The 18,399-nt window shown below is 35.7% G+C and overlaps 3 protein-coding genes across 3 annotated transcripts; 1 reads left to right on the top strand and 2 right to left on the bottom strand.

Moving 5' to 3' along the window:
* Nucleotides 1-678: 678 nt before the first annotated feature.
* Nucleotides 679-1,479, bottom strand: LOC147500253 (uncharacterized). Its single transcript, XM_086563618.1, has 3 exons — nt 1,305-1,479; nt 1,102-1,206; nt 679-848 (listed from the first exon to the last, which is right to left on the bottom strand). The coding sequence occupies exons 1-3, from the start codon at nt 1,477-1,479 to the stop codon at nt 679-681; spliced, it is 450 nt and encodes a 149-aa protein (XP_086419744.1).
* A 4,833-nt stretch (nt 1,480-6,312) lies between these two features.
* LOC147500252 (putative 12-oxophytodienoate reductase 11) lies at nt 6,313-9,119 on the bottom strand. Its single transcript, XM_086561927.1, has 5 exons — nt 8,650-9,119; nt 8,405-8,545; nt 7,603-7,733; nt 7,237-7,407; nt 6,313-7,038 (listed from the first exon to the last, which is right to left on the bottom strand). Exons 1-5 carry the CDS (start codon nt 8,718-8,720, stop codon nt 6,434-6,436), a joined length of 1,119 nt encoding a protein of 372 aa, XP_086418053.1. The 5' UTR covers nt 8,721-9,119; the 3' UTR covers nt 6,313-6,433.
* A 970-nt stretch (nt 9,120-10,089) lies between these two features.
* On the top strand, nt 10,090-10,675 carry LOC147500251 (ATP synthase subunit beta, mitochondrial-like). Its single transcript, XM_086563616.1, has 2 exons — nt 10,090-10,363; nt 10,596-10,675. Exons 1-2 carry the CDS (start codon nt 10,090-10,092, stop codon nt 10,673-10,675), a joined length of 354 nt encoding a protein of 117 aa, XP_086419742.1.
* The last annotated feature ends 7,724 nt before the right edge of the window (nt 10,676-18,399 follow it).

Below are 18,399 nucleotides of genomic sequence, written 5' to 3'. Positions count from 1 at the left end.
AGAAAAGGCATTGATGCTAGTTTACGGAGATCCACACTTTTATACCTAGTGGTTGCTTCATCTTTTAGCAATGTGGGACTATTGATGTCGGTCCACACCCCAACAGATAACTGTTCCCACAACTTCCAAAGGGATATTGTAGAAAATAAAGAAGAATTAAAGACAGAACACACAAAGTTTAAAGTGGTTCGGAGCCATTGCTACAACCTACGTAAACTGGAGAAGAAATGGTGTTTATTGTTTAATTGATGATTAGGGTTTTATAAGGATTTATATAATTAAGCACAATCGGCTGTAGTTGTTTCTAAAGGAATGGAGTTTCACTTATAGAAACTACGCTATAAAACTCAAACCGAACAAACTTGATTAGGGGGCGCACACCCCTTGTCAATGCCCAAGCCAGGGGGCGCACACCCTCACGCTCTATCTTCTCCCACACTCCCCCTCAAGTTGGTGCGAAGATGTCCAATGAACCCAACTTGGAGAGGATATCATGAAACTGCGATCCTGGAAGTCCCTTGGTAAAAATGTTTGCAAATTGTTAGTCACTACAAACAAATGAGGTAGTAACTATGTTAGCTTGCACCTTTTTCACGCACAAAGTAGCAATCAACCTCAATATGTTTAGTTCTCTCATGGAACACCGGATTAGCAGCAATATGCAATGCAGCCTATTTATCACAGTAAAGGGTAGTGGGCAGATGCTAACCAAAACATAAATCCTTCAGAAGAGTTTGCTCGCAACCAAATAATTTCACTAGTGGTTGACACCATAACTCTATACTCGGCTTCAACACTAGAACGAGCCACCACATTCTGTTTCTTGCTTTTCCAGGTGACTAAGTTACCTTCGGCAAAAGTACTATAACCAGAGGTAGATCGTCTATCAACTAGACATCCTGCCCAATCAGCATTTCTATATGCGGTAATGGATATATGCCCATTTTTCTACATCCAAATATCTCTTCCTGGTGACCCTTTCAAATATTGCAATATTCTAGAAACTACATTCATGTGTCCTTGGAGCGTGCATAAAGTGACTAACCAAACTAACTACATACGAAATATCAGGTCAAGTAATAGTTAAATATATTAGTTTACCAACTAATCGCTGATATTGATCAATGTCAGTAAGTAGATCACTGGTGTTGTCTAACTTGGCTCCACTGTAAGTTGGAGAATCATATGGTTTTATCTCTAGCTTTCCTGTTTCACGTAAAAATTCAACACATACTTTCTTTGATTAAGAAATATTCCCCTTTTTTAATAGGCAATTTCGATCCCTAGAAAATACTTCATAATACCCAGATCCTTGATGGCGAATTTCTTGTACAGTAGATCCTTGAACTTAGAATTTTCGATATGGTCATTACTTGTGATAACTATGTCATCAACATAAATAAGAACAACAACCAAACCTGACCTGCTAGACTTAACAAATAATGAAGGATCAACATCACTCCGCTTAAGACCGGTCATGACTAGAACAGAATTGAAGTTTGGCATACCACGCTCGTGGAGATTGTTTAAGTTTATAGATAGCTTTTTTAAACTTGCATACTAATGTTATTGCACTTTAATTTGGGTATAAGATTTTTGGATCACACACACTCAAATACAATTCATTCAAGTTACCTCACTCACGTGCACGTTGAAATATAATCTGAGCAAAGGAATCGCCCCAAACCCAAAGACCTGAACACTTGATTTTATTAGTTCACTGGAACTTATGTGAAATGGATTTTGATTGGTGGTTTAAACTGATTTTATTGAGTTACTTGGACTGCAAGTTACTACAAGCTTAATTTGACTAATTACTTAATTTTAATGCAAAAGAGAGAGATAGGTAGAAAGAGAGGTGTAGAGAGTTTAACTATGCAAGGTTTGCCTTTCTCAAAGGCGATTTGGATGAAACTATTTATATGACATTACCTCTTGGATTCGCCAAACAGGGGGAGAACAGGATATGTCGCCTCAATAAGTCCTTATATGGACTTAAGCAAGCTTCTCGGCAATGGTTTGCCAAATTATCTACGTACCACTCTTATCACTGCCGGCTTCACTCAGTCTAAGTCTGATTATTCTCTATTCACAAATATTTGTAGTTATGATTCTACATTTGTCCTTGTATGTGGATGACATTCTGATCACAGGCAACAATCCATCTCTCATTCAGAACTTGAAGCAATTTTTAGAAGCAAAGTTCTATATCAAGGACTTGGGACGTCTTTCTTAGGCATCGAGGTTGCTCGTTCCAAAGAAGGATTATTTCTTACACATCGCAAATGTCTTTTGGATATTCGTGCGATTGTGGTACCGGTGGTCGATTTGGAACAAAACATCAACCTCCATACCGATGATGGCACATTACTTTAGGATCCTACTGTCTATCATCACTTGATTGGGTGTCTCTTATATCTCACAGTTACACGTCCAGATATCACTTATTATGTTAATTATCTCAGCCATGGACTCCACATCTAGATGCTGCTCATTGTATACTCCGCTACCTTAAAGGTTCGATCAACAAAGGGATTCTCTTATCCGCTAATAGTTTTTTACATATCTCTGGTTTCTGTGACTTTGATTAGGATGGTTGCCCTGTCACTCGTCGTTCCACTAGTGGTTATTGCACTTTTCTTGGTTCTAGCCTATTTCCTGGAAAACAAAGAAACAAAGCATTGTGTATCCCGTTCTTCTGCTGAAGCCGAAAATCGTTCCATGGCTACCCTGACATGTGAACTTCAATGGTTGAAGTATCTTCTCTCTGACTTAGGCATCTCTCATTCTTCTCCGATGAACATGTTTTGTGACAATCAAGCCGCCCTTCATCTCTCTCAAAATCCAGTTTTTCATGAATGAACGAAGCACATCAAATTTGACTGTCATTTCTTACGCGACAAGATACAGGCCAAGTTACTATCTCCTACGTTCGTTCCATATCATCCTCAGATCAGGTGGCTGACGCCTTCACTAAACCTCTCGGCAATGACACCTTTATGAGATTAATTCGCAAGTTGGGAGTTCTTGATATTTACTCTCCAACTTGAGGGGGAGTATTAGAAGTTGTTCTTCACGTCATAGTGAAGAGCGCGACCTACGCCCATGCCTTGACGAGAGTCCAGGAGATATATAAGATGCAGGTAGCGACTGCTTGCTCGTCAAGGCTCAACCGAAAGCACACCCACCCTCGGGTATTATTTAGAACTGATTGTTTTAGTTTTAGTTCTCTATTTAGAACTTGTAATCTCTATATAAACAATTGTAATTTCCTTAGAATTAATCAAGTAAATATTCTCAAATCTCACTCTCTCTAATTTATCAAGGTTAGCCTTCTGTTAAAAATCAAATACTCTTTGCCATTTTGCGATTACATGTTCAATTAAGCCTCTGCTTCATAAAATGGTTGACTTGTTCTATTTTGCTTTTAAACCTATGCAGCAGCTGGGAAGATGCTACCAAGTTCTTAACTGGATTTTCAGCAGTTGGGAGCATTGCGATACCAATTATCTTGAAGCATGCTGATATTATTGGTTGGGGGGCTCTCATAATGGAGCTATCATCCTTTTCTATTTTTGTATTTGCCATACTTTGTTTCGTCCAAATGAGCAAAGAATCTGAGTACAGTATGTTTTGAGTTGTGAGATGTTGGATTTGGTATATTTCCATAATGTCTGTGTAAAAAGATAAGCAAGTAAGAATGTGTTTGTGCATGAACCCTTGTTTGATAGATAAAGGAATTACATGATTCAATGAAATTATTTGTTTATTAGGTGAGTATATGTCTGCGATTTTCGTAGTTTGTCATTCAAGAGTTATTATAGGCTTTTAGCTTTGTTAGGAAGAATCACTCAGTGAGGACTCTAGGTATGCGTTTCTCTCCTATCGCCTTTATCTTCATTACGATTTTGGTGCACGGTGTAGTTCCTGGTTTTTCACATTCTAGGAGAACGGTGTTGAATCCTTTCAAATATTGCAATATTCCCTTTGATTAAGAAATATGCCCCTTTTTTAATAGACAATTTCTATATTGAGCTTAGAAATTTCGATATGGTCATTACATGTGATAACTATGTCATCAACATAAATAAAAACAACAACCAAGCCTGACCAACTAGACTTAACAAATAATTTAACAAATAATGAATGATCAACACCACTCCGCTTAAGACCGGTCATGACTAGAACAGAACTGAGCTTGGAGATTGTTTAAGTCTATAGATAGCCTTTTTTAACTTGCATACTGATGTTATTGCACTTTAATTTGGGTATAAGATTTTTGGATCACACACACTCAAATACAATTCATTCAAGTTACTTCACTCATGTGCACGTTGAAATATAATCTGAGCAAGGGAATCGTCCCAAACCCAAAGACCAGAACACTTGACTTTAGTTCAAATGTTCTGGTCTTTGTGCATCCTACCTTTGTGCATGTCATTTTTTTCCTGTATCGAAGTCGGTTGGATGTGACCAACTTTAAGAAGTGTGGATAGCCAAGGAGAACCAACTGCTTTGACCAAACATCTCAAAATTTTGACAACGCCCCAAGTCCATTTTCTCATGATTTACTTTACCCACATATAAAAAAAAAACTTATGGTTAGGGTTGAGACAACTTTGAGAGATTCATTTCATGAGAAACGTGGGAGCTCTATTGAGTTAGGGTTTGAGTGAGGTTATTTGTTCTTGATTCTAGAAAACTCTTGTTGACTCTATAATCTTTACTAGAAACTCAACTCTTGTATAGACAAAAGTAACATTTACCGATCCACCCTAAACCTTGTGTTTCTTTGTATTTACTTTCATATTTATTGACTGTTATTGATTGTTTGTGGATAACTTAGTGGTTTTGCTCTATTGTGTTTATTGTGATAACTTCTAAAGTTTTGGGTGAGTGACTTCTAAGAAATTGAAGTCATTTGGGATATAGAGTAACCAGGTTGATGTGTGACTTCCTAGTGAAATCTCCCAACAAGTAGTATCGGAATATTAGGTTTTTTAAATCATAGTATACAAATTGTTTGAGGAAAATACTTCATCGTACCTTTAATATTGTACCAAAGTTGTGTTGAAAGCTAGGTGTTTGTAAAAATTTCTTAGAAAGATTCTCCACCGTCATTTGGTTCATTGGAAGTCACTCTCCGTTGTTTACTATTTTTCAAATTAGTTTGTTTACACCTTGAGCTCGTGAGATTGTGTAATTAGCAGATTCCAAAGATGATTCTATTAGTAGTTGTTTAGGGTTTCTTTGATCATTTTCATTCGCTTCTGGATCTAATAGGGGTGTCTCTTTTTGCCGAATTTCCGATTTTTCCGAAATCTGACCCGAAATTGGTCTGGCTCTGGGTGTAGTTTTCATGGGCCGATTTTCCGATTTTCCGATTTTCGAAAATTCCGAAAAAAAATTGGATCGGTTTGGATATAATTCTAAAATCCGATCCGATCCGAAAATTCGATATTATTGCCAATTTATTCGTATATACTTCTCTCACTATCCACTTGATTAGATCTCGACCGTTCATTCATTTTCTAGTTTTTACTTCCAAAAACAAAACAAAACATAACCTAGATGCTAACTTGAATTGGACCACTTCTACCATTAAGTCTGTATAACAACAATGATATGAAAAAAAATGTCATTGAGTCATACAATGACTTCCGTCCAAAAGCCAAATTCCAATAGATAAAATATTATGTAAAGAAGTCCAAGACCATAATCCATTATTTATCCACACTTCACGCTTATTTCCACACATACGAAAAAGATTGAAACATTACAAATACCCGGATTGGCAATGCTTGCTATTTGGTGGTCGCGGGGTTATTTTTCTCGTTTTTTCTTGGATCACTTGTTTGAATGAAAATGGGTTTTCTCGAGAACCAAGTCGCGTTTGTTGTTGGTATATTGGTGTTGTGGACATGGTTTTCTCTCCCTACAATGAACATTGGCGTATGATATTCCAAAAATAATTAAAAGTAAAGAGATTTTGAAAATTTACCAAGTATTCGAAATTTCCGAAGTTATTCGAAATTTCCAAATTCAAATTGGAAATATATTTTGAATCCAAAAAAAATTGGATTTTTAGTAGCATATTAGGTTCAAAAAAATTTGGAAAAATTCCGAAAGAGGTTAATCCGATCCGATCCGAAGTCACCCCTAGGATCTAAGCATAAATGTTTACTTTATTGGGGTTTGATATTTTGATTAAGAATAGTAATATTTTGAATAATGGCAATTGGAATAAAGGTTATTTGGATTTATGGAAAAACCCTTATATTATATATATAAATATATACACGGACAGCGCACTTTTGGTATAAAAATGCCTATTTTGAGATCAGGGGTGTTACACAATATGATTTGAATGAAGTCATTGATACTTCCAAAGGCACAAGGCGTATCAATAATACTATCTATATTTGTTAGATTTTCAACTGGAAACATCAGTACTAGATTCCAGAAACGGGTAGTCAACATAACCACGAACAGGATCAGATATGTAAAAAGTCTCTCTGTCGTATTTGTTAAGAGGTGCACCAAGCTCAAACCTCCTCGGCAGATCAGGGTTGGCTAAGAACCACCTGCCAAAAGCAACAAGATCTGCATAATTCTCAGCAATCGCTTTGTTACCATCTTCCTCCACATAACCTCCAACAGCTATGAAAGTACCCTTGAAAGCCTTTCTAATTGGCAGAAGACTATGAGGAGTTTCTAATTTCTCATTTACCAACTTCATTCTTGGTTCGACCATATGGCAGTAAAGAATGTCATATTTGTTTAGTGATTTAGCCATGTGAAGTCCAAGAGCTTCTGGGTCTGAGTCACCTGACTCCATATAACTAGCGAAAGGGGAGAGCCTTATTCCAACTCTATCAGCTCCAATCTCATTGACTACTGCTTCCACAATTTCCAGAGGGAACCGACACCGATTTTCAAGAGTGCCACCGTATTCATCTATTCGGTCATTGACATGATCTTTCATGAACTGATCAATTAGGTAGCCATGTGCCCCATGGATCTCAACCCCATCAAAACCTGCAGTAACATGTTTGAAACTGATCAGTACAAGATTCTGACATGAAACAGAAGTATATTAGTGTTGAATGCAAATGCCACAGGCCATTTAACGTGTCAAAGTCTACTTTCACGGGAAACAAATAAGGGTAATGTAAACACAGGTAACACCTTATGATGTGCCCGTGCATAAGAGTGTACTGAGGAAAGTGGTGTTACCAGCTTCTATAGCATTCCTAGCAGCGATTCTGAAATCGTTTACAATTTGAGGAATTTCTTCTGTTTTTAACCTCCGAGGAGGCGAAAATTCTGCATCAGTAAAGCCTCCTATTTGTGGCGTCAGTGACTTGTCAGTAGAAGATATTGGAGCTTGTCCATTAGGCTGAAAACCTGCATAAGAAGACATTAAGAACCAAAGAAATGATTGAACACTAGATGAGAAAGAAAAACAAAATCATATCCACTTTTAAGATCCTTAAATAGACATGTTGCATCCACTAAACATTTTTCTTATGTTTTTTAAACTCATCGCCTGTGAAGAAAATATGAAAATAAGAGTTTACGTTTCACAAATACAAATCATACCTGTATTAGAAACCCTTCCTACATGCCAAATCTGGCAAAAGAAGATACCACCCTTCGCATGGACAGCCTCTACAATGGGTTTCCAAGCTTCCACCTGCTCCTTTGTCCAAATACCAGGCGTATCTGGATACCTAATAAATTAAATGGCAATAAGTAAATCAAACCATATACAGAGTCATGCAATTCCGACAAACCATCTATATGTGAAACAAATGTAGATCGCGACCTTTTCAAGATCGATCCTTAGCACGTGAGCTTTTCGAGAGCAAAGTTTGGTCTCCACATCCATAAGCAGGGGTACTACCTTAGCATCTTCCCCCAACATACCTTAGCAGTGCTTATATATTTTCCTAAATAGTAACGTACTAAGCCTGACTTGGTCTAAAGCAAATAGTTTCAGAACATATCTGGAATTCAAAAAATTCGGTTGTTGCTGGCTATACTCTACAGTGCTAAAGAATGAAATGACAGAGCCATTTCCAACAAAATTCCATGGAGTATTCCTATATAATTCCTGATTTCACAATGGGAGCTTCTAGCATAAACAGCCAGATTATCTCGGATCACTTTGATACAAACATAGCTCGTCCACATTTTTCCTTTCTAACAATGTGGTCCACTAGGACCTTAGTACCATACCTACATACTAAAATGCCATCTTCACGAGCATTCTACAGTGTATAAACATACTAATAATTTACGAGGATTTTGAAATTGATACAGAGCTGGATTCATGACGAAGTTACGACAAATTGAGGTATATAACCTTCAATAGAAAATTAATAGATGGTAAAGTTATTACCCTTGAGCAGTATCAGAAACCCCAGTGGCTTCAGTTATAAGAAATCCTCCTTTGGTGGTTCGTTGAGAGTAATACAAAATTGCATGCGGTTGAGGGACATTTCCGTAAGATCTCTGTCTAGTCAATGGTGCCAAAACAACTCTACAGCCCAACATAAAAAAGATCAACTAACATTTCTTAGCATCTAATTTCCAGCCTATGAAAAATATGTTGTGTATTAGAGAGACAAAACAGCATAATCATACCTGTGAGATAATTGGAACTTGCCCATCTTGTAAGGTGTGAGAAGAGGGATTGTCTTTTCAATAGCACCCATTGTCTTATTTTCTTTGTTTCAGTTTCGAATTAATATCAATTCATCCACCAGGTGCGGGGTTTTATAGCTGAATTAGTGTGTGTCCGTCACTCCGTTGACAAATCAAAATCAAGAAAGTGATTGGATTTGTAATAAGCACGCCCACTTGTTTTGACTTTTGACGGAGTTGAGTGTTATAATAATATATACAAGTTCAATGAACTTGGACGGTGGCACGGAAATAGTATGATCTTGTGGTGAGCTTCTTTGTGGCACGCAATGATTTGATTCTTTCGGTCTAATAAATGTAAAAACAAACGTCACTACGTACGCCCTCGTCAAATCTGCTAGTTTTTAAAGTCGGTAGGGCTTTGGAAAGGAACTTTACCGGGGACCAATGTCTGAATGTCTCAACGACTCACATCACTTTGCTACCCCCACGTATACCCGCAAATATAGTTTGTTTTTTTTTGGTAACTCGCAAATATCTATCTAATAAAACACATCGATGGTGTAGGGCCGCGGCCCATCCATGGTTTCTACTATCGTTTTTTAAGTTGTGGCGTCCACTTTCAAATTCATCTGGTAGTGTCTTTGCGTTTAAAGTTAATAAGCGGTTACATGATATCTCTTTCTTCTAATTTAGGGTAAAAAAAAAATAATCATTTCCTTCCAACATCCGCCTCTAACCGCCATCACTCCCACCCATTTTCTCATCTTGTTTCGAAACCGCGCGGTATCGCCTTCGGTTTAGAGAACTTCGCGACCAAAATTATCCACGCCTCGTTGTGCTTTTCTTTCCACAAAGAACCACAACCCCGGTGAGTAACGAAGACCTTACTTGCGGATGTTTAGATCCGAGATCCGGAGCATTTAGATAAAACCACACCGGATCTTACCTATCATAATAGTTGACTACTTTAGTTGTTCATTTGTATATTATATGATGTTCTCGTGATCTTTAGCACTACTTTGTTTCAAAAAGAAATGCTAAAACATCTTCCCATTTTCGCCATGTAATTTACACTTATAATAGCCATGTTCTGTGATCTTTAGCACTATTTCGATTTTTTCCCACTTCTATATCAAGTTGTTTGGGCGTGGTTATCGATTTGTTGAGGTTTGTACGATATTTAATGCTTTTTTTTCAAAATTTGTTTTTTCCCACTTCCATATCAAGTCGTTTGGAAACACATGTGATGATTGATCTAGAAATGTTATGAAATTAAATAAACCCACATGTACATCAGGTGGAAGACCAATTATCTTCAAGATTTCAAACCTTATTAAAGTTGGATTAGTAGTTTTCAATCAAGACTTAAACCGTTACCTTGAATACTTTCCAAAGAACAAATGTAAAACCGGCCAAATGAGTCGGTTTTCGACAATAATGAATAATAATAATAATAATAAAGGTGGGAAAATAACGGATGAGTTTACAGGTGTGGGTGCGATTGGGAGTGTGTGTCAAGTTATTGGTGTTGTGGTTGATGTTAGATTTAATGAAGGGTTGCCACCTATTTCGACTGCTTTAGAAGTTTTGGATAATTCGATTCTGCTAGTTTTGGAACTGGCTCAACATTTTAGGACTATTGCTATGGATGGTACTGAAGGTCTTGTTAGAGGTCAAATGCTTCTTAATACTGGTTCTCCCATCACTGTAAGTATGACCAATTTATTAACTTTAGTTATTTGTTGCTAATGAGAGGTAATGTAAGGAAAATGTTGTATAAATTCATTTGGGATTGTTTCAAACATTGAGATTTTTCCACTTCCACGCATATCATGGTATTCGACAGTGGTTAAGATGTGGCGGATAATTTTTATCTGTTTTGGTTGTGGTATTATTGATGGTAATTACCCTTCCTTATCTGTGGGTTGTTGGTGTTTCATTAGGCAGGGCTACTCTTGGTCGTATTATTAACATCATTGGTGAACCCATTGACCACAGGGGAGATATCAGTAAGAATTTTTGAGACAGTGCTCATTTGCTCATCATAGTTTTGTCTTGGTACATATGTTTTGGTTTGTTCAATTGTTTTGACATGTTATTTCCTTTTTCACCGAAACCGATCATATCTTGCCCATCCATCGTGGAGGCCCCCGCCTTTGTTGAAGCGTGCTACCGAAAGCAAGAAATCCTTGTAACCGGTATTAAGGTATGAAGAGCTTCATGTGCTTATGTAAATATTGTTTATTATCGGTTATCTTGAATTCACGAATAAAAGTAGCGCACGATTGTGTCTGTTTCACTTAATGTTACAAGAGTTTGAGAGGAGGAAAGATTATGTCTCAACTAAACGTGTATTATTCTTTGCATTGTACGGGTTGTGGACCTGCTTGCACCATACCGAGAGGAGGAAAGATTGGGTTATTTGGTGGTGCCGGTGTCGGAAAGATCGTGGCTTATTATGGAGTCGATCAAAACGATAACTTCGGTCGTTTGTTCGCACTATCGCGCCAACACGCTTCTTGAATGCATCCTTCTTATCTCTCCATTCTATCCGCAAAAGTATGTATATAATGATATGTCGGGAACTAACTCAGTAAAACCAAACTCATATAGTTAGCATATTCTAACAAAGCTTAGATATTTCAACAGCACACCGCGTCGTGCGACACACATGATATTTAAGCCCAATTATTATAAATAGTAGTGGGGACATGCCAGTTTACCTCAAGAATAACTCTTCGAGCGTCGAGGTAGGTAGCACCGCAGGCGTGTCGACGCATCGCGGGCCGTAGGCACGGGCATACCCTAGTAGTTAATAAACTAGATTTTGAACCCGGAATCTTTTAAGTATCTTTGGTGACGTAAAATAAATATTTATTATAATAGTTTTTATATTTAAAAAATGTATGGTCTAATTCAAGCACAAAATGTTTATGACTCTTTCGCGTAAGTCCTAAGAGTATTAGCAACTAATCCAACCAATGAGGCAGTGACCCACTACTAATTTTACTATCATCACTTGAAGTTTCCAAGTTAAACTAGAGTTTACAAAACAAAACTTTCAAATCCATTATGATTATTTTTGTGACTTGTATGGTTTGGAAAGATAGTCTGCAGCCAGATACGTCATCCCTCCAAACCCCAAAAACGTTGCACGTATATATTGTTCCGATTGCAGTTTTTTAGTACCGCTAACTTGTTTCATATGTTTGAATTGAGACTATTGAGAGTCATACCGGATTCGACTTACATATAAACCGACTTTAATAGCTGGTACTTTAATGGGCTTATTTGGGCTTGGCTATTATAATTGGTCCAAACTTAGTTGTTATTAGAGTGAAGAGTACGTGTCTCTTGAGTTAGAACATGTGTCATGGTGTCTCCTATTTCGACCTTTTTTTGTGAAACCCGTGTCCAATTTTTTAGTTGAAACTTGAAACTGATAATGAAGTTATTACTTCATTTCAATTCTCTTTGGATTAATTTGAAGTTATTATATTCTTTTTGGATTTTTAAATTCCTTTTATGTTCTTCATCAATTGCATTCGTCTCCTTCAACAGTTCTTCTTCGTTATTGACAGTGTTACTGCAGGTATTTATTTGATATATTTGTTTTTAAATACATTTTTTAGTGCAATGAGTAAATCCGTTCTAGAGAATTGGTAATTGATTAAATATGTAGTAATGTATAGTATATTGTTGCATTGTTCATTATTTTCTTGGAAATATACTACTTCGTTGACCATCCCACCTCAGCACATCTTTAATATGTTTAGTATTTTAGTCCACAGTAATGTGATATAGGTAAGGGTTCGGTGTTGAATTGTTTAAGTAACATTGATGCTATGGGATGTTTTGAGAACCCCATTCTTTTTTTGTTGAGATTTTTAAACTAATAGGCCAAATAAGTTGTTTATGTTCTTGTGTGGGCCTATTATATTAGAAAAAGAAAATTTTGTTCTCCAATCTTTATTGTACTTGGTCGATCATGTGTAATTGTGTATCACTGTATTAGTGTATATCATAGTATATTTGCATGTATGTTGCTTTGAGTAATCAGTATACATGCTCCAGTTTCTACAATCATTAATGAGGTCTTATTCGATCTCACATTTTAATGATTCAACTACATTGTCCATATAATTTAGATATATATCTCAATCCCTGTCTAGATGTTGTTCTTAAAACCGCCACATACAATTGTCCATGAGTGAAAATTATAATAGATTCACATGAATTTCCAACCTGAATTTTCTAGTACTTTGGAAAGCAGTGAAGGGTCTTTATGATTTTGGCAAGTCTCATGCTATTGGTATTATAATTTTTTTGTCAAAAAAGTTGGGAGAGCTTTTGGAAGTTTCAAGTGTCCTTGCTGCTGTCAATAAGGTGGAATGACACCCAACTTGGCAACAGTCTCAGTTGCGTGCCTTTTGCCAATTGAATGGAGTATACCTATCCGTGACGTATAAGTTTTAAGGAAATTAAGCTTCTAACTTTAATATCTCATGGCCTTCACTTTGCAGGGATATTAGCCATTAGATTCCCCTAGTTCAGCATGGCTAAAAAGTATTGTGCGTAAGCATCTAAGATTAAGTATGGTGTCAAAGAAATTGTTGAAGACTCTTGCACAAATTGCTCTTAGTTAGGGACTCCAAATGGGTAACAGTGTATAGCCTAAATGGCATGGATGATGGAGAATCTTTACTGCTTTGATTGGTCGATTCCTAATTAAGGACTCTTTTGTGAAATTTTCTGAAATTGAACAGGCAATAACTAATCTCTTGTAATACTTTTATGGAATTGTAGGTAGATTTTGTTCTTTGCGTGCTCTGACTACACTTAATCAATCATTACATCTTGTCCACTTATGCACATGAAGCCATTTATTATTTCTTATTATTCAAAAAATAGGATCCCAACATGTTAGTTATTCACTTGTGCTTATTGACTCGTCTTCTACTTGTTCGATTGTGCTTTTGGTAGTGTTGTTCATAAAATTAATCTATAATTTCTAGACATCAAAATTATTTATGTCGTAGTAGGTAGTACTATTTTTGATGTGGTGGTCAGACACTATATATTAACTTTGTTTTTTGTTTCAAAGTAACTGTAAGCTTACCAAATGGTTGCATGACAATATTTTGATGCATTGAGCGAGAAAGTGTTGCAAAATATTGGTTTGGGAATTGATAAGGTGTTGCAAAAGATTAGTTTGGGAATTGATACACAAGGTAATGTCTATAAGGAGTCAAATTCAACGACCGACTTTATAACTTAGTTATCATTCAAAATGATTAAAAGTTTGGTTTTTCGTGAACGACTACCACGATCCTCGGTTGACTCATCTTCAGTTTCCAGTTCTTCAAAATCATCAACCAATTTGTATGACTACCGAGTCGGGTTCTTCTCCTACCCGTATCGAATATAATATGATAAGCAAAATCTTCTTCATTTCATATAAAATGAGCAAAATATGTAGTCATCTATCTCCCTTGTTTGATTTCTGTTCTATTTTACTGCATTTCATATATTAGAAGACCTATATTTGTATTTAATCCAATAAAAAATTATTCTATCATTGATGTATCTGCAATTCAATATAGATAGATATATACCACATATATATGCCTCTCTTACTCTCATTTTTCCCTATAATTTTTATTACTTAAACGATATATATATATATATATATATATATATATATATTTTTTTCCTTATCCCTAAGGTTAATAAGATTTAAACTTTCCTATAGATCGAGAGTTTCCTAATAGGAAATGCTTCATTTTGATAGATTTTACATTTAAAATTTTTACGATCTAATTCAAGCACAAAATGTGATGCTTTAGTTAAACCCTTCAATATACAAAATATTTTAACTACGCATTTGATAGCAACTCCTGACACCACACGTGAACACCCCAACTAATACATCACAATTAATCTATGTAGGTACAAACTGTAGCAAGCACTTATAGTAGTAAGAACTTGTAAGTTATAAGTACAAAATATTCAAGTTTTTTTATCTCCCCTAGTCCCCTTAATATTAAACTTGATAGTTTAATTCAAAAAAATTTGGCCATCTCAACAATTAAGAGTCTCCTTGTGTATTTGCCCTACTCAATTTATCTTCTTTTTTATTTCCTTCTTATAGATTTTGAATAAATTATGGTCTTTTTTCAACTTATAGTTGGTCGATCTCATCCCTAGCGGTATTCTGGCTACCTGTCAATATTTCAAAATAGATATTTATTTTGACCAAATGTGTTCTATGCTCCATTGCGCCTATCATCAGTCTATCCCATATGTCCCATTCCCCAAGCCACTTTGAAGTCCAAGCAAAATCCCCATTTCCAGTCAAGGTTTTTGTGATGTTATGTCAAATGGATTCTATGTTAAGATGGAACCAAGACACGTACATAACATAGTTTCTAGACTATTTTCATGATTTTTTGACAAACACACAATTTCTCTGAGTCAATTAGAGAAATTATATAATAGGAAAACACAAAACGGGACTCAATTATACGTTAGGCAACACAACTTCGTTTGCTTAATTTTTGGTTCCGATCAAAAGGTTATTTAACTGACAATGAGGTTACTTGGCCACAACAATAATGATCTTCTTTTCTTTAATTCCAACATGAAATATCAAAATCTATTCACAGAGGCGGATGGAGATGTCTTGGTGCCAAATCTTGCTTAATTAAATGCAATGGTCATTCTTTTAAAACTTTGAATTTAATGAGTGTGTTTCATTTCAAGTCCCATTATGTACATTTATTTTGGTGGTGTCAATGCCTACAATTTTATGATGGCATCCTATTTGTTAGTTAAACATAATTATTTTTGCGGAATTTGTTTTAGGAAATAATTGTACATGCTAATTTGAATTGCCCTTAAGTTGGGAGAGTTGTACTAAAATAGTACGTCATGTTAAATGGTTTATGTTGATTTTTAATTCCAACATTGAAGAAAAATATATACGTACATAATTTAAGATCATGTGTCCTATTTTTTAGGAAATAATTAATATATATTCTTTATACGTGCGACATTTGTGTGGTAATTCCTTTCCTATTTTTGAGGAAATAATTGTTAGTTAAACATAATTATGTTTGCGGAATTTGTGGGGACTAATTTGAATTGCACTTGAGTTAAGAGAGTTGTGCTAAAATAAGAAACCATGTGGTAGAGCTATATTAATTGTAAGTAGGCACTCTTTTGGAAAGTAGGAATTGAATCAAACTCTCTAAAGAGTCCACGTGGCAAGGTAGAAAGCATTGTAGAAAGCTAGGAGAGACAAAAAGTTATCTCTCATATTAGAGTGCCACCTAGGTGAGAGAAAAATCTCTTTTAGAGGTCTCTGCTTTAGTATATAGACCGGGACTAGATTTTGAACCCGGGCATACGCCTGAGATCTTTTAGGTATAAACCCAGTGACCCACTACTAACATTACTAACAATTTGCTTCATCTGCATGATCTCTCTCCTCAAGTATCACTTTTATAATGTGTGATTCATGTAATGTCGTACTGAGTGGAACAATAATTTGTTAAACAAAAGTTAATGCAGAGAACATATAGTGTTTAGACTATTTTTGAACGTACAATATAATTTATTTAATTGACTCTTGTTTTGTGTAAATTTAAGTAAACAAACAAACTAATAATTGAAAGAATGCAAATAATTGATGAATTCTCCTTTGTCGTCGGTTATGCATTACCCGTGGTGAAGATTTAAGGTCAACAATTTATGAGGATCCCAATAGATGTTTATGCATACTCTCCCATGTAAAATTTTATATCAAAAAGTTCCCAGCTCATAAACATTGCCTCTTAAAAAAAATGTAATAAATGACTTCTGTGTTTGATGGAATATTCAGCCTTTAAGGAGGACCAACTGTTTGCCTATTCCCATGGTTGACCTCCAAGTTGGTTGAAATTAATGCAGAGAACATAGTGTCTAGGCTATTTTTGAATTTTTTTTGTAGAGTTTTAATTGAGAGAGAAGTCTACATGGCATTGTAGGGGTTATTAGAAATGGATAACTCTCATATTAGAGTGCCACCAGCTAGGAGAGAGAAAATCGTCCATTGGATGTCTCTGCTTTAGTATATAGATAGTAGATAGTAGATGTAGTTTAATCGGGCACTCATGAAATTGCAGTGGGCCAAAAAAAAAAATACACCTAAATTTAGTATGCGCAGGATTTTCAACAACACATTTTCAAGGGCAAAACCGGAATAACCGGGTGAAAAAGTTTCGAAAGACTTAGGCCTGCTTGATAACCGAGTGATTCGGTAAGGTCGTTATATAATATTGAAACCGACATGGCTGAGTCGTGGTATGTTTCAGTGGACGATTGGAGTGGATCGTTCAGAGCATAATCGAGCGATCTTGGTGAGAGTAGCGGAAAGAGTTATGCATATTGCTTTTTATGTTTTTACTCTTTAATGTGAAAATTTCATTTTTACCCTTAACTGTTCCTTTTACTCAAACTTGCTCATCCGGTCATGAAAATTTCAAATGAGTGGTTCATAAGACAGCGCACTCATGCACCTTGCGCACCCTAGATTTAGTTGTGTTATAATACCGTGAGAAAATAATTCAACTAGTTTTTTTATATTTACAAACGGAAAAGGATTATTCCTTACGCTTATATACCGTTAGCAAACAACTAACGCTTACAAAAACGTTAGAAAGCTAAAATTGTGTGCGTTATAGTAAATCACCCAAATGGTGTAGTGATGGTTGGCTAAGTTAAGTAGATTTTCTCACTCTTGGACTGCCCATGAGCACCGTCCCACACTCCCACCTTTGTGCATGTCATTTTGTTCCTCTATCAAAGTCGGTCGGATGTGTCCAATTTAAGAAGTGTGGATGGCCTAGGAAAACCAACTGCTTTGATCAAACATCTCAAAATTTTGATAATGCCCCAAATCCATTTTCTTATGATTTACTTTACCCACATATAAAAAGAGACTTATGGTTAGGGTTGAGACAACTTTGAGAGATTCATTTCATGATAAATGTGGGAACTCTATTAAGTTAGGGTTTGAGTGAGGTTGTTTGTTCTTGATTCTATAAAATATTTCCTATAGTGGAAACTCGGCTCTTGTGTAGACATAGATAACATTTACCAAACTACCATAAATTTTGTGTTTCTTTGCATTTACTTTCATATTTATTGACTGTTATTGATTGTTTGTAGATAACTTAGTGGTTTTGCTCTAGTGTGTTTGTTGTGATAACTTTCAAAGTCTTGGATTGGTGACTTTTAAGAAGTTGAACTCATTTGGGATAGAAAGTAACTAAGATTGAGGTGTGACTTCCTAGTGAAATATCTCAACAAGTAGTATCGGAGCATTAGGTTATTTAAATCATAATTTGAGAAAAAGACTCAACTTTTAGCGTTGCACAAAAGTTGTTTTGCAAGTTAGTGTTTGTAAAAATTACTTAGAAAGATTATCCACTGTCATTTGGTTCATTGAAAGTCACTCCGTTGTTCTTTAATATTTTTCAAATTAGTTTGTTTACATGTTGAGCTCGTGAGATTGTGGAATTAGCGGATTCCAAAGATGATTCTATTAGTAGTTGTTTCGGGTTTATTTGATAATTTTCATTCACCTTTTGAATCTAAGAATAAATGTTTATTTATTGGAGTTTGATATTTTGATTATGAATAGTAATATTTTGAATAATGGCAATTGGAATAAAGGTTGGACTTGTATTTGTATTTGGATTTGGA

This window comes from Coptis chinensis, chromosome 5 (genome assembly GCF_015680905.1).
Source record: "Coptis chinensis isolate HL-2020 chromosome 5, ASM1568090v1, whole genome shotgun sequence".
In the NCBI taxonomy this organism is placed as follows: Eukaryota; Viridiplantae; Streptophyta; class Magnoliopsida; order Ranunculales; family Ranunculaceae; genus Coptis; species Coptis chinensis.
Note: the sequence above shows the minus strand (reverse complement) of the source record. Positions and strands in the feature narration are given on the sequence as shown.